General features: G+C 41.1%; 1 protein-coding gene across 4 annotated transcripts in view; it reads left to right on the forward strand.

Annotated features, from left to right (window-relative positions):
* Nucleotides 1–22,207, forward strand: part of LOC117427879 (D-glucuronyl C5-epimerase-like) — a 29,417-nt gene extending 7,210 nt beyond the window's left edge. Inside the window, exons 2-6 of one of the 4 annotated variants that reach the window (XM_034901702.2) lie at nucleotides 2,373–2,455; nucleotides 8,842–8,915; nucleotides 14,902–15,512; nucleotides 15,929–16,165; nucleotides 17,587–22,207. In XM_034901702.2, coding sequence (XP_034757593.2) covers nucleotides 14,915–15,512; nucleotides 15,929–16,165; nucleotides 17,587–18,611 — 1,860 coding nt within the window. In that variant the 5' untranslated portion in view covers nucleotides 2,373–2,455; nucleotides 8,842–8,915; nucleotides 14,902–14,914 and the 3' untranslated portion in view covers nucleotides 18,612–22,207. Of the gene's footprint in view, nucleotides 1–2,372; nucleotides 2,456–5,852; nucleotides 5,874–8,841; nucleotides 8,916–14,901; nucleotides 15,513–15,928; nucleotides 16,166–17,586 lie in introns of those variants that run through there. The other 3 variants (XM_058995486.1, XM_034046234.3, XM_058995487.1) reach the window with 3 other exon arrangements.
* Nucleotides 22,208–24,457: the final 2,250 nt, after the last annotated feature.

Consider the following 24,457-nt stretch of genomic DNA (forward strand, 5'->3'; position numbering starts at 1 on the left):
AGCCTTGTGTGGTGTGTGGTTTTTTTTTCCCTTCCCCTGAGATCAGGCCAAGTAAAAAAGTGGATAATGCTTTCACAAGTGACTCCTGGGGAAATTGCAAGGCAACGTGGTTAGCTTTTACGATGTCTTTCTTAAGGCTATAGTGACTTTGCTAAACTGGTGCCGAAAATAACTTTCTAATTTTGAGGGAAGCAGAGTGAAATGCACTCTTCCTTTAGAGACACCCAGAAATTTTACAGCCTCACAGTATTTCTTTTGAATTGCTTGTGTTGTGTTTTTTTTATTTTTTTTAAATGTTACAAAGTCCTTCATGTGTTTACCCATTACCCTCCTGAAGAGACTCGCAAGGCAAAAGATCGGGCAGGTTTATTTTTGTGGTGTTTTCCTTCTTTCCAACAAACACAAAAAAGGTTGAAGATAAAGCTGTACTGTAGGCTGTGGGGGACCTTGCTGTTCTAGAGCTAGAACTACCTTGAGTGGAATGTAAGCACATTGAAAAGAATGTCTGTCTGCTTTGTGACGAAGCACAGGCGGATAAGGGAGGCATACAGTACACTGGCACCGGCGTGGAGTGGTGACTTGTGTTTAAGATTGATCAGGATCGTGATGCTCGGCTCCTGTTAAGAAGCGCTTTACCGGATTGACCGCAGAGATGCAGGCGGTTCAATAAAGCATTGTCCTTGCACTACAAATACACAGCCGACCCAAAAGTGTTTGATCAGTCTGGGTATCCTGAATAGCACAAGCACTAGTATGCAGTGTAAAACCTCTGAAGCTCATTCTGTTTGTAGAGGAGCTGGATAATGGGACTCGAGCCATCTCCTGCAACACAGGCTGCGTTAAGGATCCCAGACCAGGCATGAAAGTTAACTTCTAGAACCAAGGCTGCGGTGTGTGATTTTGTGTGTAGTGTTTTTTTTTTTTTTTTTTTTTTAAAGGAAACTCTATTTGCAACAGAGTTGTATTGGAGCAGAGGTTTCCAACTTGTGGTCCCTGCAAAAAAATAAAATCTCCCAAATCTATCCAGTCCTAAGTACCCCAAAACATCAGTTCAGAAACATGTAACCAGTTCTCCGCAAACAAGCCTGATGTACGTAATGCATAGTGCTTGCCGCAGCCAGTCAGTTTCACTGAGGATGGGGAAGATCTTCCTGTACATCCGAGAGTCTTTGACAGGCTTCTTTATCCAAGACTGCAAGAAGCAGTCTTTTAAAAGCCATGGCTCTGGAGAACAGGCTTCAATCAAGAGTTCCAACCACAAATATCAAAGCAGCAGCTGAGGCAGCAGTCCCTGAGGGTGTTCTAGTCCAGTATGTCTTCAGATCATCTGAAACTCCTGGCAGGCTGGGCTCACCCTGTCTGCACATGGTGGCCCTACAAGCCCCTGTGTACTGTATGATGGCAGTCGCCAGTGGGGTGAATAATGTGAAAGGTAGGGTTTATCGTTGCATGGTTATGATGCAGTCGCCAGTGGGGGGCAGGCGTGTGACTAATTTGAAAGCCGGGTAGGGTTTCTTGTTGCGTGATTAAGATGCAATCTGGTAATGAGATTGAATAATCTTCCTGATGGGACTACATTGGAGTAGCTTTGCTGGAAATAGTTTTTGGCAGTCGTTGACTTCATTAAATTTTCTTTTTATCTTTTTTTTTTATTTACATGAATATTTATGAAATGCATTGAACTTGATATACAGTTGCTAATTAGATGTAATACACAGCCCTGAAAGCAGACTGCTGGAGTTTTTAATGGGGAGATGGGGAGATCAAGTAAAACCCCAAACTTCAACTTTTAAAAATGCAGGTTGATATTAATTGTTGGTGCAGATAAATGTTTATAACGATATACAGTGTGTGTGTGTGTGTGTGTGTGTGTGTGTGTGTGTGTGTGTGTGTGTGTGTGTGTGTGTCTATATATATAATATAGTGTAAACTTTTTTTGTTTTGTGAAATGCATGTTAAGCAAACTAATCCAGCCGTGCCTGCTAATCGTGTGCATTATATATTAGTTCCTTCAGGGCTGAAGCTGAAATCCTGCTGTTTCTGCTCATTCTTCAATCAATTGCATGTTTTAAAGCCATTAAGGGTTGCAGGATAATTTGTTAGATTCACACCATTACCTTCCAATGCCTTTCATTAGACCAAGAAAAAAATGGAACAAACATGCATTGATATGCGGCTGGCGGCTTTCATCTTATTTAAAAGAAAAGGAAAAAAAAAAATTCTGTGTTCTGTTAATGGAATTTGAATAGTATATTACAGGGTGAAAATATGTATTTGATAAATTTGTTTATTTAAAAAAAAAAATTCATGTGCAAAGCAGTAGAGGTATTTCTATTCAACATGCGTGTTTTTTAATTTATTTTTTATTGTAGGTTGTGATCTCCTCGAGCACACGTGAGAATAATACTGCTAGCTGAAGAGACTCCTCGCCCAGTCTCTAAGAAAATGACACCAGGTACACTAGGAAAGCCACCCTTATTGCTTGGGCATGTCACAAGCTCGAGATGCACAGGGGGCCATTTGTTTGGGCTTGCCATTAGTATGTTATCAATGCAACAAATTCATCATTTGCATGAAGGCTACAGGAAGAGGAAGGACTGACCACGCGTTTTATTAAATGAGACAACTGTTGCTGACAGGCAGGGATATGTTTGAAATTCTTTTAAACGGTTTGGAGAAGAATAAAAAAAAAAATCTAGCTTTTCTTGAAGTTTATCTGTTCCAGCAAATTCCATTTCGGTGGAAACTGTTCCGCCTTCTCTTGACCTAATTAAGAGGTTTGGAGATGATCCTTGTTGGGGATGGACTTGGAGATGATCCTTGTGGGGGATGGAGTTGGAGATGATCCTTGTGGGGGATGGAGTGGGCTGGAATGTTCTGCAGTAGTTTTTTGTCCTTTTCATGTTGAATGGTTTTAAAGTGCTGCCGTAGTCTTAGCATTCATAATCGGACGGTAACAAAAGGGAGTGACTGACTCAGAATTAGCAGGTATGGCAATTTGTAATTGATTTTTATTTGATATAAACGTCTTGTTATTACCTGCATGGAGAGATCCAACATTGAAAACTGCACAACAGGAAGCTGTGCCCGAGCTGACCAGAATATATAAAATGATTCGTAACCACCTCTAGTGAATGGGAATCTTTCTTTTAACTCGAGTGTTTTTTACAGGGCACCTTTTCCGTGTCCGATGTTGAATGCTTTGTGAGAGACAGGACTGTCAGAAGTCAGACTTCTTATCAGCTGTGTGCCATGCAGGCTCTGATTGTCTGTCCGACTCGCTGTCTGTCTGTAAAGGGTCTGCAGAGTCCAAACCGCTGGGTAGCTTCCACTAAGCCAAGCGGGCTCCACAAACGTGTTATATTGTACCAGCTTGCTGCATATTGTCAAGATTTATTTTATTTACATTTCTGTGGGCTCATGTATTCTACAGCAACCCCAAAGCATCTAATACAGCTTCATTTTAGGTGTGATTTACAAACGCCAGCAATTTTGTATTTTCGTGAAAGAGATGTCAGATCCTTGAGACAGTGTGTAAAAATGTAGCACATTGCACGCACGCACACACACACACACCACTGACACACGTATCAGCCTGGGTGTAATCCTGTGAAGTAGCTGAGAAACAGGGTAACAATCTGCATTCAGGGAGCAGGACTGGGGATCAATGTATGCAAAGCCACAGAAGCTGATGGAGTTTACTCACTGTATTGCTGAAAGCTTTTGACAGCCGCATCGTATCTTTTGAAAGTACCATCTGAATTATTAAAGGCGCCTTTGTTCATTAAACTGAGCTTCCAGTGAGCAGATTATATAAAGGGGTGCGGAGGACTGGAGTGGCATCGGGCAGCACTGAGTGAAGCATTCATCTCCAGCAGGCTCCAGGGCTGGTGTTGACCCAAGTGAAGTACTTTACTGTACGGCCTCGAGATATTTTCAAGGAAGTTTTTTTTTTTTGTACTAAAGCCTTCTGTGTGGTGCTGTGCAAGCACATTAGGACTCTCTCTCTCTCTTTTTATACTGTATTTACATTCATGACTTTTAAAAGGTTCAGTTAGAACACTTTTCCAGATACTGTGCTGTAAATCACCAACACGTATTTTTCAGAGCAGATTTAGATATTGATGTGAGAATTCTTTGTCAATAAACACTGGAGAGTTTTAATGTCAACATGTATACCACTACTGTATGAGGATTGGTGTTATGCAGGTACAGGGAAGTTTATTAATTTATATATATATATAAATATTGGTTACTGTATCAGTCATCAGGAAATATTGGCACATTTGTGTATTCAAGTATTTCATCACTCAGAATGCTAGGAGAAAGCCACGTCAGATTATGTTGCACGTGGTTGTACTACTGTACTTGAGTTTCTTTTAATATACAAAATTGTGTTTATAAAATTGATTAGAAAAACAATGTTTAAGACCCATTTTTTCTCTTTTAAATATTGAAAACCTAAAGAAAAACCTCTCTATCTGAAAACATCAGCGTTGTATTTTGTCATGTCGTTCCTGTGGGTTTGCTTCCCTGTCTAAACCTACAGAGATGTGTGTTTGATGAATGCTTATGAAGAAAACGCTATTCCATGACTAGGCTGTTCTACAGGGTGTGTGTGTCTTTGGTGCAGACGCTGTGACAATACTGTCTGTGTGCTGCAGGTATTGCAATGCATGATTCTGGCTGATTTAACTAAACTATAAAACAAAAGTAGACCATAACACACACGCACATACATAGTTTATTACAAACTTGGGTAACTGCAGAGGAAAATACCAGGGAGCAAAAGGAGTGGTAGTGTCCTTATGCCTTAAGCTGAGGGAACACAGACACTTTTTCAGAAACGGGGGCTTGAAACCTGGTTCCAGGAGACCTAGTCCTGAGACAGCTTTGCTTTGATCAAACCCCCAAGTCTCCCCTGGTGTGCCATGCAGTGCCCTGAAACCAAGCTCCAAGCTTTGTGTTCCTTCAGCTTTTATGGAGGTGTTGCACATTCCAGTCCCCCAGGGACTCAGTTTTATCTAGGACTGAACGCCAGAGTTTGTCATCGGTTGGGTCTGACTTCAGTGTCCTGAATTGGAGGAGGAGGGATTTTAAAAACCATCAGGATGGCAGTTGGAGAGAAAAAATGGTAAAAGATACTTGGTTTGGAAACAGTACAATAATGCCCAGAACAATATAGCTGCTTCTCTCTCACTCCAGCTAAGTTGTTTCTAAGTTTCTAAGTTAAGTTGGGCCCTAATGAAGTTATAAAATTGTGCCAGTGTCTTTGTCGGTCACATGGATGTATTCAGAACGCAGCTGGTTAATTCTCATTCCCTCTAATTGCTCAACTGCAAAGGGCAGGCAGGTCTGTGCCTGTGTTTGCAATGGGTGTCGTGTGCTGATAACAATCTACTGTTCCCAGGAAGCTGGAGCCAGTGATGCCGCTTTTGAGATAGGAAACAATCCCCAGTGATTCATAGGGCTGTCTTCAGGAGTTAAAAAAGCAATGTCCGATTGTGAAGAGTAAATTGAGGTTTGTGAAGCATGAAATCCCCCTAAAGGATTGGTTATCCAGCACAGTAACTGCAGTAGAAGAAGCTTTATTTTTTTAAAGAGTGTTCAGATGCTGCTGCTGCTGAGTGCATTGGATTCTGTAAGTAAGCTAACTTCTGTGAGAAACCCATCAGTAGTGTAAGTAACTCCAGATAGGGGAGTGTAACCTAACATTAAATAGAACTTGGAGAAGGTGCAGGCTTTGACGCTGCATCCGCACACATCAAGCTGCTTTTTCAATGCAGTTATTTCTTTAACATTCATTTCACTGGACCTTTACAGTGTCTGATGCTTTCCTATTCATCTTTACAGAAGACCAGAGAACTGTGCAGGTAAATGTTGCATGCATACAACCATGTGTTTTGAAACTCGTTCGTTAACCAAAATATAACCTTTACTTTAAAGCTTGTAGTTTTTCTGGACGTTGCTAACCAACAGTTTCTAACTTGAAATCTACTGCTGAAGTAAAGACAGTGTGCATTTCTCCCTGTACAGCCACAGTTGATGCTGTTTTGACTTGTACAGTACTTGATTTGTAACAGGCATATGTGCATTTAAATTGTATTTGTGTGTTTCCTGTCGTGAAAATCGGAGCGTGTGTTTGGCGTAGGTGTGTTTTGCGATGGCTGGGCTGTTAAAATGCTGGAAGGCATTCAGGGAACACATCCAGACATGCATTCTTGTGGAATCCACATTTTGTAAAGTTTGCCACATCACCAGTAAGTGCAGAGTGCATTCACAGGGTCTCGGTTTAAGTGAATAACCACATTCAGCTGTTTTAAAACATACAGGACAATTATTTAGTGTGTTCATATGACTTTCTGCATTACTTCTATTTTTTTTTTTTTTAATCTTGTTTTGAGATGCTTTACTGGGTTTCAATCTCCTCTTTTTTTTTTTTTTTTAAGCTAATTTTGCAGCAGTCAGTCAGCAGCACATTATCAGATATTAAGGTACTGGAGGTATTGAACAATGTGTGACTGATGTAAGGCACTAAGGGCCATGTCTGTCAAGGTTTTTACACCAAAATGCAATTTGAAGTGGCTGTATTCGGAACCATTTCTCGTTGAAGGGAAAATATATGGAGCCTATAAAGTTTTACATCATATTAAGACATATTCATTAAATTGAGTTATAAATGTCGGCTTGTTTTGAAATATTGCAGTGTTTGAATACAGTACAGTATACTGTAGCCTTCCTGATGGTTCATTATACACCTTCATGTTTTTATGCACCGTTTCCAAGCACAGTTTAGCTTGTAGCAATTAGCTGCTGCAGTGCTTTTTGTTTTCTGCCAGTCCTACCTCCATGAAGTATAATCAGGATGTTGTCACACAGCTGTCCACTTGTGCTTTTTTATTTTATTTTAAGCGTTCCTAAGATCCTTGAATTTAAGTCCGTGGTGAGCCCCTACCTGCAGGATGTCTGATCATTCATGTGTGAAACCACAGGGACCCCGCAGGCTTCGCACATGACACGGTCATTGACACAGTCGCACTTGTGCTTGATGTGTTCACTACGATAGCACTTCATGTTGCAATAGGTAGTACACAACCTTGGACAGATACTGTAGCCTAGAGGACTCTTCCATTGGCAACTATATTTGTAGAGATCGTATTGTTTAGGACTTTTTCTTCTGCGTGCCGTAGTTCGTCATTAAGTTTCGTACCCCCATCTATGCCACGGTGATATTAGATACTAGATATTAGAAGTACCGTACAAGCTTCTACTGTACATTACTTTAAGTGCTTAATGGAGCATTGCTTACAGTAGGCGCAACACATTTTTGTGGAAACTATTTTCAGCACTCTGGAAAAACAACCGCCCTTCACTCAGAAAGCATTTATCTTATCTTAAAGTGGCGGTGCCTGCCAAGAAAGAGTGAAACAGTGATGTGGGCCGGCTTCTCTCTCAGTTCCCAACGTGGCGTCTTTACTGTCTGTGTGTGTCTTTGTAAGCACCATCCCGTTTTTAGGTATTATTACAGCATGTTAATTAAACTGTAAAAATGACATAACCGATAACGTGCACGATCGATGCAATGTTATCAAGTTTCAGCTGCTTCATCAATAAACCCATTTTATAAAAGATCAATAGGTTCCATTTGTAGTGTGAGTTAACATCTTTTCTGACAAGCTTTCTTTTTTTCTTTCTCTAGTCATGTTAAATGGGTTGGATTAATGGCTAGGTGAAGTTTCAACACATTTCTCGATGTATTGTCATTAGATTAATCATCCTCTTGCGGAATGCATTTACATTTGTCTTTGTTGCAATTATAAGTGTGTTTGTTTCCATGCCATTATTTATAGGCTATTTTAAAACCTACAAATCAATACTTATTGATGTAAATAGTATAATTTACCCTTGGTCAAAATAAATACTGTCCAAAAAAAAAAAAAAAGAAAGGGTGAAGTGGATCTTTTGTTTCTCTGAAGAGTTGCACAGAAAAGTAACAGTGCTACACAGAGTGCTGGTGGTCATTAATCTTCAATGGTTAATAAATTCTTTATTAGGCGTTTGTACTTTTTTATCACAAATAAAATAAACTGCCATTCCCTCTCTCTGGAAATCAAACCGTTCCCTTGTGTCAGTGATGTATTGGCTTGTTTCTTATCAGTTTTATGGTAGATTCAGTAAAGGCAGGACTTTATTGTAGGGAATGCTTGTGTAGAACATTGTTTATTGTCTAACATATTTACGTAGTTTGTATACTAAATTACATAACATGCATGATAACAATGATAATAATAATAAACTAAATGGGTAAAAGTGAAGTTGAAAGCAGTGGGGGTTTAAAAGTTTGTGAGTACTGAACTACAGCCACAGGGCTGACAGTATGGATCTGTGTTCTTTTGTATATTTGTATTCCACTCTGAACTGAGTGGTGTTTGAACCCTCTTTGAACAGAGTGCTCCGTGTGCACAGCGTGCCTGTGTTAGGAGTTGGCCACATGTGCTCGGTCACTGGGTCAATAGACTTTGTTCTTCAATCATACAGTATTTGCAGTCATTGTATGAAGTGCCATACTGTACAAAGTACTGCTATGCAAAGCAGTGGAGTAGCCTTCCACACCATTCTAATATTGGTGCAAATGCACGTACAAAAGGGTATGCAATCGCACGCTGACAAACATCAAAACGTGTGTGGGGTGTGCTTTTTTTTTTTTTTTGGTTGCACAAAAAAGTGGCACCTATCAAGCTTGTGTTTGTGGCTTTAAGGAAGTCTGTAACAAGCACTGGGGTTTTAGAGGTATTGTCCTGCAGGTGGTTACATGCTTATCGTATTCCTTCTCTGTTGCAGGTTACCAGTGAGGAATGGTGGATCAGTCGGCAGGATGAATTAGCGATGTTATAAACTTACTATTCCAGATTGGGGTAAGTACTGTAAGAGCGTTGTTGGTGGGGGGGGGGGTGTGTTGTGGGTTTTTCTTTTTTTTAATCCTCGCCAGGGTGTGGTCGCCTAAAACACAACCTGTATTGCATCGTCCGGAGTGTAGACGCTCAGGGCAGTCCATGTAGCCCGTTGCGTGGTTATTCCAGCAATTTAAACACAATCCTGGTAAATTGAAGACTCACTGTAGCCTGATCAAATAACTATAGATGTTGTGTTTGGATCGTGTTCCATGAGGATTTAACCTTCCAGTGCGGACTCCAGTCCAGAAGTCTGTTTGTTCGTTCCAATTAAAAATGCTTCATTTTGTATGTGAATGTCATGTGGGACTAGAATATTTATGATGTAGTGCGGAGCTGATAATCTTCTCATTATTGCATTGTGTTGGCGGTGTTCAAACTGTATTGTCCTTGTTTTTAATTATTTTGTACTGTGTTATTTTTTTAAATCATAATTTACACAGTGCCTTATTAAAAATGGGCTTTCATTTGTTTATTATTGACATGTAAAGGTCATAATTGCAATAAAAAGCAGAATTTGTCGTGGTTGATTTATTGCAGAATGTAATCCCCCTCAAGTCTTTTAATATTGGAAGCTTGCTAAAGGTCTTTTTCATAATAACCTACCTAATCCCTCCGGACCAGTGATGGATTGGATGAGAGTATTAACTCGGAAGCAATTTCCTGCATTCTCTTGTTCTCAAATTGCTTCATATAACATCTGTGCTGCAAGTGTGAATCTTTTTTTTGGTTAAGTTATGAATAAAAGACTCTACTTGATTCTGAAAGAACACCTATCCTACCAGTACCTGCATTAGTATCACTAGCTGCATTCAGTGGGTGTGCGTCCTCACTGCCATTGTGCACAATGATCCAAATGCAGTCTGTCCGAGTTTAATTATCCTTTCGATGAGAACGACACTACTTCTTTTAATGAAGTCTTTTTGTTGGGTTTTATATTCTGAAATGTCTGCTTTCCAGATGTATTCCAGTAGTGTATTTTGGTGAAACCCAAGTAAAAACAGATTTCACAATTCATTGGGAATATAACTTCATGATACACATGTGGAGTATTTTACAGCTTTGCGGAATCCCCCTTGATTGCATCAATCACCTATCCATGGTTCTTGCTATGTTGGCTAATAAGTAATATGTTAGGTGTTTAATGGATACAGTATTGCAGCATGTGAAGCTTCTGGGTTTCTTTAATTTGACATGTGTTTTACTTTTATCTAGCATTTTTTTGCATTGATTTTTTTTTGTGTGCAAAACCTGTATAATTCAGGAGTAGCAGCTTCATGGGTTTAGCCCAGTCTGCCAAACAAGGAGCCCCACTGTGAAAGCCACACTGTTACATGTGGGTGAGATGGAATTCAGACCCTTGAGGAATCCTGGTGTTTGATTTACGTCAAACAGCCTCTTGTGAATTTTTTTATTTCCGCTTCTTCCAAAAATGAATCGAGCAGTTCTGTTTGATTTGTGCACTGGGGGGGTTGGGGGTCTCCATCTGAGCTGACCCTTTATGTCCCCCCCCCCCACCCCCATTCAGATATTTCTGGAGGCTTGCCTGTGCGTATTCCTTAGTCTTACAGTCTCAAGCTATTCCTGTGTGTTCAGCCTCCGACAACACTGAAAGAAGAGAGAAGAGCCCCAAGGTCCTGACTGGACAATAGAGCAGGAGAGTCCCAGGGTCCTGAAAGGGGAGAGAAAATAAAAGGAAGAAATGTAGAAGTGAGTGCAATGCAATGAGACGCACAGCAGAGTAAGTTGTGGAAAGGGGAAGAACAGCACTACCATATAAATGGAATGGAAAATAAGGATGCCTGGAGGGAAGGAAACCTCTCTTTGTAATAGTTTTTATTATCGTGTCAGTCCTGTAGGAGTGTGTTTATGCTGGGTGATCGTATACACACACAAGTACAGCATTTCCATGACTCTTCCTTTACTTAATACATCAGTGTCTCACAAATGTCTTGATCCTGAAATTATAATCGTTTTTTCTCATGCTTCCGTAATTCTCTACCTGAATGGATAAACATTCATTTCTTCCAGGTACACTTGGGCAAGGCCATATGGGTTGTGATTGAGATTGAGAATTGAGTTTTGATGCTTTCATCAATTCAATCTCACCCAGGCATAAGCATGCACTGCAGTCAGTGTTTTCCATTACCACCTTGAGAGCAAACTAGAGAGCATGTGATGCAGTGTATTTATGTATTCTTTTTTCATAATAAATACAGCACATGGACAGGTTTGAATGGGTTAGTGAGGGTCAAATGTGGGCTCGGCAGGCTTACAGTATTTGCAAACAAATTAAGTTTCCATGCAAAATTCCTGTTGTGCGCTCTGCTCTGCACGCTGTGGGGTCATCGATGGGAGATAAATGAAGGATCTCAAGGACGCTCAAGTTAATCACCTGTACGCAGGCAACGCTTTTCTCTCAAAAGAATTGTATTCCAACGGCAGGCTGTCTGGAGTTATTTTAAATGTTTGTTCCCAGCAGAGATCAGCAAAGTTGCTCCTGGCTGGCAGTAATCCTTGCTCTGCAAAGACGCTGCGATTTGGTTTTGTTTTTCAAGCGTATGGTTCAGGTTTTTAAAAATGAAAACATGAACCTGGACAAAGCAGACAAACCAAGGGGAGGGGGTCAACATTTAAAAAAAGAAGCCTGTCCAGTTATCATCTTCAGTGCTTTTTTTTTTAACCTAGAGACCTGAAATGTCTTGTACGCTATTGAAAGGTTATTGTGGATGATCTTTCTTTCTCCATTGCTCTGGATTCTGCTCCAGCAAGCCTGTACAATAGCAATCTGTCAAGTGTACAATACTGAAGGGGAAATGTTATTAAGCACTTGTCAGCAGCTGCCACCGATTTTGAAGTTATTGTTTGTGCCATTAGCAAGAATTTTAATAACGGAACCCATCTGGAGATTTATTGGACCGTACTCTAAATGAGCTTGTAATTATGACAGCAATATTCACCAAGGCTGCTTACTCCCACTGTAGCATGCCAGTGGAGTTGATAAGTGTGGTAGCAAAAAGAAGTCTCCTAAGAAAGGAAGGAGAATCGGCTGGTTTATTACAGCAGGAGGTATGTTAAACTGTTCAAAGCCATGTGTAATTGTGACTGCTGTGGTAGTCAATAAACTATTTACTGGTATGTTCTCCGTTCCTCGGGGTAGGATTTATGGCTTACCTGTTACAAAAGGGCTACCTGTATATCTTCCTGAAGGTGTGTGTGCAGCGCTGAGGTGGTTCATGCAATCACATATATTGCAACATTTTCTTGTTTTGTTACCAAATCATTTGCTGTTATTTCAAAGCAAAAAGCAGGTCTATTTCATGGCTCCGAAATCTACAAAACCAGAACAATCCAAAGGGTTTAACCCACTGACAACCAGAATGACTTTTGTGTTTATTTTCATCTTTTACCAGACCGACACAAGGGAAAATACAATAACTGTAGCTTTTTCCTTTGCCAGCATGATATCATATATATATATATATATATATATATTGTTTTTTGCATTTCAACATCTGTGTTTTAGTGACTAAATAAAGTTGGTACAAATCCAGTGCTACACTATTCCAGCAGTGCATTTTTAAATTTTATAAATCAGACTCCTCCAATATTCGTGTCTTGGTTGGTGTTTGAAAAAATATAAAGCATTTATTTGAACTTCATATTTGTTTGATAAACACGACCCTGCTTATCTGAGCATTTATAAACTCTGTGCTCCCTGGTGGAGGTCATGCCTTGCAGAAAGTGTCAGCTGTTTGTGTGTCCCTGTTCAGAAAAGCTGTGTTGATGGTTTGAATTAACCCAGCATGCCTGGTTAGACACAGGGGTTAAGTCACCACAATAATAAATCACTTGCTCCACCAACCACTAAATCACAGTAATCTCATAATGGTAGGATTACAGCATGGACTGTAATGGCACAGAAATGTGCAGTCAGACAGTGCCTGGCATAGTCAAATAACGAAACGATGACGTAAAAAATATCTTTACTTGTGCTCTGTAAAATCCATGTCTGACCAAACAGTGTTTTTGTCTGCAGGGATCCTTTTAAAAATCTGATCCAGACCCTTCTCCCAACGTCTCTGCATCAAACACTACAGTGGAGTTCATTTTGACACGGTGTCACATCCAATATGTTTTGAAACGCGGTTTTAAATTGAGAGGTGGAAGTGTGCGCATTAGGGGTGTATAAAGTGATTTCCTATTGAGTGGTGCCAGCATGGCGTTGCTATCCGGCTTTTATGTTTCCTAATTCCAGAACTTTGTAAGCAGCTGTATTCGGAGTTCAGTCAGAGCTTTATTAAAGCTTTTATTTTGTTCTTCTGCAGTATGTGTGTTTTTATTAGCAGTAGCAGTCTGTGCCAGTGAGGTTAGAGGTCAGTAATGCTGCATTCTGATTAGCTAAGGCAGTGTCCAGTGTTCCATCTGGATTTGAATGCTGTTTATTACAGCGTTGTCTTGAGCAAGCTACATAACGAAGGGACCAGAGACTGCAGAAAGATTGTAGTGTTCCAATTATGTGTAGTCCGACCCAATCGACCAGATCCTGCAGCTAACCTTTCACTGTGCAGTGTCAGTCCGTCTGCAGTGCAAAGCAGACTATACAGTGCTTCATAATATGTAGATTTTAAAACTTTATTTTTATTACATTTCTTGGGGGGTATTTCAGTCCTGAAATAAGCATGATCAGCTGTGTACTGTAAATTCTCCAGTTGTTTGCTCTAGCTGTCAGCAGGGGTACTGCGTTTTTATGAAGCAGTGACAGCAGGTAAACAGTCAATCAATCTCCTCCTATTAAACACTCAAAGCCAGCTCTGTTCCTCAAGTCTTAAATAATCGTCTAATGTTTTCTCATTAGGCAGTTCTAATGGCTTGCTTTCATAAAGTCGAGAGTGGCTCTGCCAGTCTGGGTGTTGAGCTAAAGGGTGCTGTTCCTGTAAACCCTTGTTGTGTTTTTGGTGTGTGTGGGTTTTTCTTTGTTGTTTTTTTGGAGAGTGGATTGAATCTTTTATACGACAGCCTTCAGACACAGCGAGCTGGAGTTCTATTTTATGGCATTGATTCTTTCCTCTGAAGTGTGACTCACTGCTGTGTCATTGCACTTTCTCAACACGCAAGCATAATTAGCGGGGCATGGGGAGCCTAGGCGGTGTTTGCGCATAGATTTTTCAGTCGTATAAATGGCCAGGGAACAATGTTCCAAAACTGCTGTTTGACAGCGTTACCTGATTTGAATGGTATCGTCTGCACAGCGGTGGCAGGAGTCTGTCTGGACTGTTGGCAGCATCTTGTTTCGAAGGCAGAAGATTGATGATCCCTTTTTACATTTGTATAAGCTGTGGTTTCTCAGATTCATTAATATAATGTTGTTTCTGTGTGGAGTCGCTACTTCTGAATTGGACTTCTGTCATCTAGCAGTCGGACATGCATGGAAGTAAACCAATTAACTTTGCACATGTAATATGGAAATGTTGTGCTGTGTTTGTTGTCTGTTTTATCTTGGTTACTGTACAGGTACTACCTGTTGGCTATTTAGGTTTCACAACTACACAAAGTCTTAGCCAAGACTTACTCAAGTGGGGACTTGTACTTTTTTCAGTTTCATACAGATTGTTGTGGGTGTTTGGTAAGAATTCCCAGAAATGCAGGCTTCATTTTCAGTCTTCATAAAGTTCGGGACCAGGAATATCTGAAGACCTCATTTGCAAACACTTACCATGGCAGTACTGTATGTTGCAAAATTTGTTTACAGTGTTTGTGTGTTTTTTTTAAAGTTTGATGTAAACCAGTGTTTTGACAAAGTAAATGTAATTTCACTGCTGTTAAAATGACACTGCAAGTGTGTAGTCTTTTTAAATCCGTGTGTTAGATTAACTGCTTTTAGTTTGACTAAACGCAACAATAACTATTTTCCTCTTCGTGGTTTTTTTTTTTTGTTTGTTTTTTGCAGGTAAACTGTGAATATGCGTTGCCTGGCAGCTCGCGTGAACTATAAGACTCTGATCATCATCTGCGCCATCTTCACACTCGTGACTGTGCTGCTGTGGAACAAGTGCTCCAGTGACACAGCCAACCGCTTCCCACGAGACCAGAGCCTGCTGGATAACAGGCTGTGGAGGGAGGGTTTAGAGAAGAGGACAGCTGCCTCGGAGAGCAACAGCCATGCAAACAACCTCCCCGCGCCAAAGCAGCAGTCGGAGGAAGCTTCGCCCCAGGAACAGCAGAAGGCTCCCCCGGTGGTGGGAGTGGGGAACAGCAACGTTAACAAAGTGCTTGGAATCAAATATGAAGAGATAGACTGCCTAATTAACGACGAGAATACGATCAAGGGAAGAAGGGAGGGAAACGAGGTCTATCTTCCTTTCAGCTGGGCCGAGAAGTATTTCGAAGTGTACGGAAAGATCGCCCAGTACGACGGCTACGAGAGGTTTGAGTTCTCTCACAGCTACTCCAGAGTCTACGCCCAGCGGGAGCCCTACCACCGGGATGGGGTGTTCATGTCCTTCGAGGGGTACAACGTGGAGGTTCGGGACAGAGTGAAGTGCATCAGTGGAGTGGAAGGTTTGTACAACGTCTGTGTGTGTTTGCTTATCCCAAGCTAGCTTCCCCCTCCTCCCAATATTTTGCTTGACTACACACTTGAAATTTGACACCATTTTGTGTAATGTTTTGATTTGTTTTCCAGTAAATCGCACGTGCCGAATATAGTTTTAATACAAAGCAAGTTGCACACAGTGAGTTGCTGTAGTTTTTAGTCTTGTAAAGCACTTCCATCGACACAGAGCATGCATGTAGTATAAAAGGGAGTGCTGTAAATACTTGTAGAATCTGGGAAGTGAAGACACAAGTCATTTCAAAATAAACTGTTTAAGTGTAATAGCTTCCAGCAGGAGAAGCCCAAGCTGCCTCCAGCCTCCCAGCCCCTACACTGTGTTCAGAATGGTTTCTAATCCCTAACCCTGTTGGACCCTCTTCAGGAGTTCCTCTGTCCACACAGTGGGGGCCTCAAGGCTACTTCTACCCAATCCAGATCGCACAGTATGGGCTGAGTCACTACAGCAAGAACCTGACGGAGAAGCCCCCGCACATCGAAGTGTACGAGAGCGCGGAGGACAGCAGGCAGCAGAGCGGCTGGACCGCTCCCAGGGGATGCACCGTCTCTTCAGTGCATGACAAAACCAGGTCCAGCACCGTCAAGCACTTCAGTGCACCAGGTACTGTATTGCAGTTCAGCTGGTACGGGTGACGAGACAATATGTTCTCTGGTTTGACTGATGTATCTCTGGATAATGGAGTAGGTGATGGGTGACACTGAAGGTGTATGAAGTTGCAATTAGACCTACTCCAAAATGCTTTGGAGTTCATTTGTTTTTTCACTTGAAGATTAATTCATTTTAAGAATAATTGTTTTCGTTCTGGCAAGTTGCTAAATTCAGTAGTGTGCGTGTTGCACTTGTTGGTTAATTAACAAATTAACATTTGTAGCACCTCCTTATTTATTTTTTATTTTTTGTTGAAGCCCTGCTGTTTTTTAAGATTTAAAAAAAAAAAAAGCCTTGAGTTGTAAATGTTTGTTTTATTTTTAAACCTTCAGGATTTTTTTTGTTTTGTTTTAATTTGTTTTATTTTTATAATGACCTGCAATCTGTTTCGTGTTCCCATGCAATGTAATATTTTATACAAGGATATCTTTAAGGATTCTTTTCACCAGGCAGAGAGGTGTTCTTGTTCCTAACACTAATGCATTTCCCCCTAACTAATCAATACCCATTAGAATTAACAAGCCTGTTACTGACAATGGCAGTGGAGTAATTGCTGTCAGCACCTAAGCCTCAGGTCCCTGAAGGGAAAGCTGTGAAGGATGCCCCTGTGGCTTTGCAGCAGAGAAGTATTGGAGCAGCCCAGGGAATGGGATCTCTTATGTATTCTCTACTCATACGTTATTGATGGCAAAGTAATCACGAGGCCACAGAACAAATCCACTTACTCCAAGATTGCAGTAACTAATGGATTTATGAGTGCATTATACAGCACTAGCAATGGCGGCAATCCTTTCTCGAACTGGCTCCCCATTACTTTAAGGAGTCCCTCCTGCCCGAGGGAGAGAGAAAGCATCTTGGATGGATGCAATGAACTAAGAAACAGAGGAAGGGGAAAGGGAGTTGGAAAGAACAAGCAGTTATATCTCCAGGGTCTCATTTATTTAAAGCTGGCAGTTCTGCTAGAATGTGTGTCAATGTCAAGAACGCTGCTGGCTTGAAAAGGTTTAGTTTCACTTCTTGGTACTGAATGCTGCGTGAACACCATGTACTGTCATACCACCCAGAGATGCATGGATTCAAGGGGGAATGTGATCGCTTCTAGGCAGTTTATGTATTAACATTTCTCGTGGAGTTTCAGCCAAGAGGTTGAATTAGCATTTCTTCCCAATTAAGTAAGACATGAGCTTATGTGAGCTCCCATAGGAACATAGTTGTTGTTGTTGTTATAGTTTAAAACCGAAAGACTTGAACATGTCGTGGGTGAGGAGAGCTGTCCTGTTTCTTAATTAAGAGGTCACAGAGCAGTTTTTTGCAAAAACAAACAAGCGAAACAAACGCATGTTATATATTTACTATTGCCTTCTGTTTTGCAGAAGCTTCAGATGGAGTCTGGCTGCCCCTTGGGAACACAAAAGATTTCATCATCTCGTTCGACCTCCGATTCGTGACGAACGGAAGCGTTTCCGTGGTCCTCGAGACGACCGAGAAGAACCAGCAGTTTGTTGTCCACTACGTCTCCAACACGCAGCTCATAGCTTTCAAAGACAGGGACATCTACTATGGCATCGGGGCCAGGACTAGCTGGAGTACTGTCACCAGAGACCTGGTGACAGACCTAAAGAAAGGAGTCGGGCTTTCCAACACCAAGGCTGTCAAGCAGACTAAAATCACGCCCAAGCGGGTGGTTAAGATCGTGCTGAAAGGGAAAGGCTTCATCGATAACATCACCATATCCACGACCGCCCACATGGCCGCCTTCTTCGCCGCCAGCGATTGGCTGGTGAGGAACCAGGACGACCAAGGGGGCTGGCCCATCATGGTGACGCGGAAACTCGGGGAGGGCTTCAAGTCGCTGGACCCCGGCTGGTATTCCGCCATGGCGCAGGGACAGGCCATGTCCACGCTGGTTAGAGCCTACTTGCTTACTAAAGATCCGGTGTACCTCAGTGCCGCTCTCAAGGCAACAGCACCCTACAAACGGCCGTCTGGGCAGCATGGCGTCAAGGCCGTGTTCATGAACAAGTATGACTGGTACGAGGAGTACCCCACCACCCCGAGCTCTTTCGTTTTAAATGGCTTCATTTACTCTTTGATAGGCCTCTACGACCTGAAAGAGACTGCAGGGGAGCCGCTGGGGAGGGAGGCTCAAGTGCTGTACAGCCGGGGCTTGGAGTCCCTCAAAGCCATGCTGCCGCTGTACGACACGGGCTCCGGCACCATCTACGACCTTCGGCACTTCATGCTGGGGACGGCGCCCAACCTGGCGCGCTGGGACTATCACACCACGCACATCAACCAGTTGCAGCTGCTGGGCACTGTGGAGGACTCTCCTCTCTTCAAAGACTTTGTCAAGCGCTGGAAGAGCTACATGAAAGGAGGCAGGGCAAAGCACAACTAGAGCTTTCAACCACAACCCAAGGAGTTTCACTCATTCAGGCTGCACTGGATCGGCTACTCCGCTGTTGTGTCCAATGAACACGCAAAGCCATTTGAAACTTGTATACGGAGTTGCTATTGTTGCTGGCTGTGTGTGTTTGGTTGTTTTTTTTTTTTTTTTTTTTCAGCTATTCAAAGAGAATACTGTGTTGGTACCTATCGATTTAAGATTTAGTAACACATACACACATACTTGCATTTAAATATAAATGTCTGTTCCACGTTTTTAAATGTTTTCTTTTTCCTTGAATCTCTGTGCTGCGTGTGCAGGCTGTGGTAGATATCCACCTCCCTTGATTTGTGAATGGGGCAGTGCCGTTGAGTTTGGCTCGTCCTTCTACCCTTGTTTGTGTGGGCGTTTCCTGTTTTAACAGCTGCTCCAGCTTGGGTTCAGGTCTGACCTGCACCATGTCAATCAGAATCGAGCAGGCTTTTCCAGTGAGCCTCCGTTTCATTTTAGCACCTGCCTCAAAAAAAATAACAAAGTTAAAAGGATGTACAGTAGTGCAAATACGTGTGTTGATCTTCACTCTGCAAGAGCATTAAAAAAAAAATCGACAAACTGTTGGTGACGGGTAGAGATATTTAGTAGTTTATATCGTATTTTTTTTTTAGATTTTAAAAATATATTCCACATTTAAAACATGTATATTAAAAGGAAATATATATTTTGTTAGAGGGAAATCCTGTAGGATGCTGCATTGTGATTTTGATGTACAGGTTTAAAATACAATGGAAAATACCTTTTTCAGACACGTTCGCTTTGGTACCTGCCATTTGGCAGAGTTGTGTATTAATTATTAAACCTTTTAGTAATGATTCAATTGCAGAAGTGTGCTGTTGTAAACCAGAAAACCATGACCCAATTTCATGCATTATAATTGTGGGGTTTCTAAAGGGACTGTAAACGTGGAGAAGAGCCTTATCGGGTTATTCTGATCTTTTGAAATTTGAAATCTACAAAACTCAATCAGCACGTGGGTTAATCACGATTTCTTTTTGGAAATAGACTTGCACAGTCCCTCGCTGGCTGTGCTCTAGAAATTTACTCAGTTTGTTACAGAAGCACAAAGTTACCACTTCCACAAGACCATAGTAAGAGGCAGTGATGGTGAAGTTTTAGTTTAAATTTAAGTTTCCAGACCTAATCCATGCAGTTTAATTCCTAATAACTGCACCTGCCATTAATGTGTCATTTTATCTCATTTACAGTCAAATATAGAAAGGATAATTATATCATATGTCCTGGTGCTTATCCTGCTTATTAAACATAAATTAGCGTACAATCATAAGTGAGGTAGAAGGATCCATGTGCCTCCACAATATTACAGCCTGTGTATTTGTAAGGTGCACTCCTTGAACAAACTGACTGGTGCAGTTCCTGAGTCATCGTTTATATACTGTATAAAACTAAACACAACACATTGTATGTTGTAGAAACACAGTCCTTCACAAATTTCACCTCTTTGTATTGTGACTATAAACTAAACTATTTCAGGACAAGTCAAATGAAAAAGCAAAAAAGTTTTTTGAATGTTACCATAAGGTGTGGGTGTGGCTTTTTTTTTGTGGATTGTATTTAAATGTCATTACAATGCTACCAACAGCCGAGTAACCTCCTGTTTTAGAATGCAACCCTGAAGCTGGCAATGGGTCTACATCAGAACCATTGGGGACATTTTAGTTTGTTTGTTTGTTTTGTGTTGTGTGCATCTGTGCTACATTTATGTCATGCAAAAGGCTAAATGAAAAATAACTATCGCACTACTTTTTTTTTTATGGTGTCCATTAACAGTGGTGAAGGACATGCTCGTTATTATGGGAAGCAGTAAACCCGCTTAACCATAGTATAGGTATTTCTGCATTAGTCGACCTCTATTGAACCAGTCCTGCCCAGTGGTGCAACTCGTGCTTTGTCACCTCGTTCTGTATTGGCCTTATCTATCAAAGCTGTTTTGCATCTTCCTTTTTTTTTTTTTTTTTTTTTTTTTAAATCATGCTGTTGCATGCAAAGCCAGCAAGAATCAGCTTATTTGTCCTTTTTAAATGTAATTTTTTTTTTTTTTTCCCATTTGCAAAAATGGAGCTGGCTGTGAAAGCATGTTGAGTCAAGTACACAAAACCTGTCGCACTTGCTTTTCAGAGCTTGTCGGGCAACCGTTAACGGCAAGACCCCGTGGCCAGATCTCTCGATCTCTTTCTGGAGGGCTTAAAATGGTTGGGTTGGTGCATAAAAATGTTTCTTTTGCTTTTGGCCTAATGTGTTGTCCATTTGATAACACAATATTAGGGTCTATGCTTATGAATATATATATATATATATATATATATAAACTCTTTTTTTTTTTTTTCTTTCTGATGTTTAAACTGGGTCTCTCCAGGTTCACATTCATCAGTGTACTACAGACCTTTCTCAGGGCTAATGTACGCGAGGAGTAGGTAACCCATCAAATAGCAGGTTACTTTTATCAGTTCGGGTTGTGCGTCTTCACACCGGTTAAATCAGCGTGGGTTTGGTTTATATGCTTGGAAACCCTGACTGTCCGGAAACAAAATAAACACTCACTGCCTACACCTTGGCTCCACACGTTGGGAGACATTTGTCAAAAAAAAAAAATGCTTTTCTCAAATAGCTATGCATAAAGTCATTTTTGTATTCTTGCTTGCTTCAAATGATTACACAACAGTAGATACGTACATGAAAAGTGTGTGTACAGAGCTTGTGTGCTGTTAATACCAAAGTGTTCAAAGCCCAGATTTCTCTTTATTTTAAATAGATACTGTACTGTACTGCTGAAAGTGATTGTATGCTGTTACATTTACTGTCTGTGCTGACACATTTCCAGTGGCCTCATTGTGTGTTCCGTGTACTAGGCAGCTTTGTAATGCAGTTTTAATCATGTGGCTGCAGATGTATTCATGAGGAATAACTTTTACAATTTTTACCAACCCTCTGCCACATAAATCACCTGCCTTTGCAAAGAAATACATGTATAAAGCGAATAGGACTGTGCCACTGATTTGGCCACTTGATCATTTCATCACGAGCTATACAACTCCATCTTTTCATTAATGAACGCTGGCAACAGTCTCTAAGCGCTATTGAAATTGTTTAAGGGGGTTATATTTAAAAGAATGCTCCGATTTGTTCATCGTTCCACATTCTGAACACATTTGCTTCCTGCAAGCTGTCTGTAGGTTTAGGCAGCACTCAAGCACAATGGTAGAGCCTTGTGTTGGTGTTCTTCTTTATGTTCTGGACAATGTGCAAGACTTTCCCTACAAGCTGCTATTCTCATTCAGATTGTAATGGTGTTTCTCCCCCCCAACATGTACATGTGGAGCTTAAAATCACATGTAATGTATGCAATAAAATGTTTACTGGATTCCCTCCTATAGGGGTGTCCTGTAAGGTTGTACAGACTTTGCAATTTAAGCACAATGTGCACACTTAACTGTTTTTTTTATGCAGAAAGTGTTTATATAAAAAGTTTAAGTAAATCTTTGTGGTTTAAATTGCTTTCCAAAAGTTGTAAAATAAATTTAAAAAAATCTTAAGTTTTTTGGTTTTTTTTTTGGTTTTTTTTCAATTTAGGAGAATCAAATGTCATGTTTTTTAAACTGGCTCTGTACTGTAGCTTTTAATGCCTGCACTAAGAAAATGATCTCTATTCACACTATGATAGGTATAAATTATATATTGACTGTCTTAAGGCTTGACAATTTTGCTTCAAGGCTTTTTAAAGGGTGATGTCCAAAGCCTTTCTAATTTTAAGAGCTACTTCAGCTATGATGAATAATCCAACAAAAATAGCCTCTACAAAAGATGGAGACTTAAATTAAAGAGAAATTTCAAGCACCTACTCACACATTTGTGTAGCCGTAGTTTGGAAGGCGGGTAGTATCTCAGAAGTTTGGGGTAGCTGTAATGTGTCCAGCGGGCACTGTTCCTGCAGGACCGGTCCCTTTGCACTTCACTGATTCCCTGCTCGCCCGCAGTCACGCGGAGGATCACAGACGCTGATCAAGCTGAAGGTACATTGATGCTTACGGGTGCCGTAAGGAAAATAAGAAATCCGTTCCTTCGCTGGCTCAGCTCAGCTGAGCAGTGCCGTGCACTACCAACAGTACAGTGACCTGAAGAAAACACCTTGCTCAGTTTCCTGAAGACTTCATTAGATTTAATTTAAAAGCGTTTTGCCAGGAGTGTTGCGAGTGTAGAAAGGTCAGGATCAATTGCGTGGTATAAACCCGACTTCCTCCCCAAAGTGGGAATAAGCAATCACCTGCCGGTGCCACCTGATCTGGTGAAGCATTCTTCTGACATGGGGTCTGGAGAAGCTGCATAGACAGATGTTCATAGCTCTTTGAAGAAGGCACGCTCTTTGTCAAAAAGACTTCAGTTCTATTCAACAGTTCTGGATGATGTACAGTATGCTGGTTTTATTTCTTTTTTTCAATGCATCTCTAAGGGGAATCCCATTTTCTGTTGAATATCTCCATGCTTCCCTTGCTTATTGATGTTGGCTATTTGGCAAAGCCACCGAATAAGCTAATCCCAGGCAACTCCATTATACTTTGATGCCCACTTCTGTATTTACAGTAGCTTTATTTGAGCAATGTAGCACAAATTATTGTGACACATGCAGAGATGCCTCAGTGGTAAAACTGTCATTCTCATCCCAAGGGAGCAGATTTGCCATGCCTGACCCGGTTTCTACCTAATCACAGAGCTGAGCTGCTTAATGTACATTCATTATTGATCACCCAGACAGTCTATTAGAACAGACTGGACCAATCAGACAGACCCTGGGAATCTCTGTTGCTCTCTGCAGCATGGTGTGTCACAGTGTGTGTGTTTGCTTGTGATTGTGTCTCTGCTCTACCTGTGTGTCGCTTGTATTTATCTGTGTTTCTTCTCCCCTTGCTTTATTTTCAGAAATACCCAAATTGCAATCAATGATTTTCCACGGCAGACACATTTGATTAAAGCACGGCCTATAAATGCATACCTCAGTTAACAAGCCTAAGCGTCTTAATAATAATAATACTAATAATTATTTAGTGTTTTTTTTGTTTGTTTTTTTAACATACTTCTATAGTTTGTGGTAGCAGGAGCGACCTTATAATTTAAAATTAAAGAAAGGGGAGACTCTCCCTGCAGAGCATAAAGCATTATTAACATGTTGCTGGTAAAATCTGTTTACAGTAGGTCTGAAGTGCCTTTTCTGATATGCTAGTGTTTCATTTGTTGGGCCTATATCAGATGTTTGTCTATTTGCCTGTTATATGATAAATAATACCACGCTCAATTGCATTGTAAAGGTGAGAGAGTTTTTATTGAATTACTGTGTCGGTGTACTTTTAAAACTTGGCATCTTGTTAATTCCACGGTGGCAGTCTAAACTGTCATGCGAGTCAAGAAAGCGCATAGCTAACAATCCTACACGTTTCAGTCGCAGTGTGTGGATAGCACCAGATTACATTCACCTTCCTACTGAAACCATCTCTGCAGCCAGAACGGTTTGTTTTTTGTAACATACTGCCACCTTGTGGCAATTGCCTTTCACTGACAGGGAAGATGGCACATGTACATGTAATGAGCCCCTATGTTAAGCTGTAATGCACTGATATATCCAACCCACTCCCCTCTGCGAGCGTGTCTCCACCCTCATGCTGCACGCAGAGAACAGAGCAGCAGTTCAGTTGGAGCAGTTGACAGAGCGAAACAAAGAGAGAGGTGGGAGTGAAGTGTGAAGGTTAGGTGGAAGTAACTGTGTTCAGAAGCCAGTGAAGGGTAGGTGTGCC

Source organism: Acipenser ruthenus, chromosome 21, assembly GCF_902713425.1.
Source record: "Acipenser ruthenus chromosome 21, fAciRut3.2 maternal haplotype, whole genome shotgun sequence".
Classification (NCBI taxonomy): Eukaryota; Metazoa; Chordata; class Actinopteri; order Acipenseriformes; family Acipenseridae; genus Acipenser; species Acipenser ruthenus.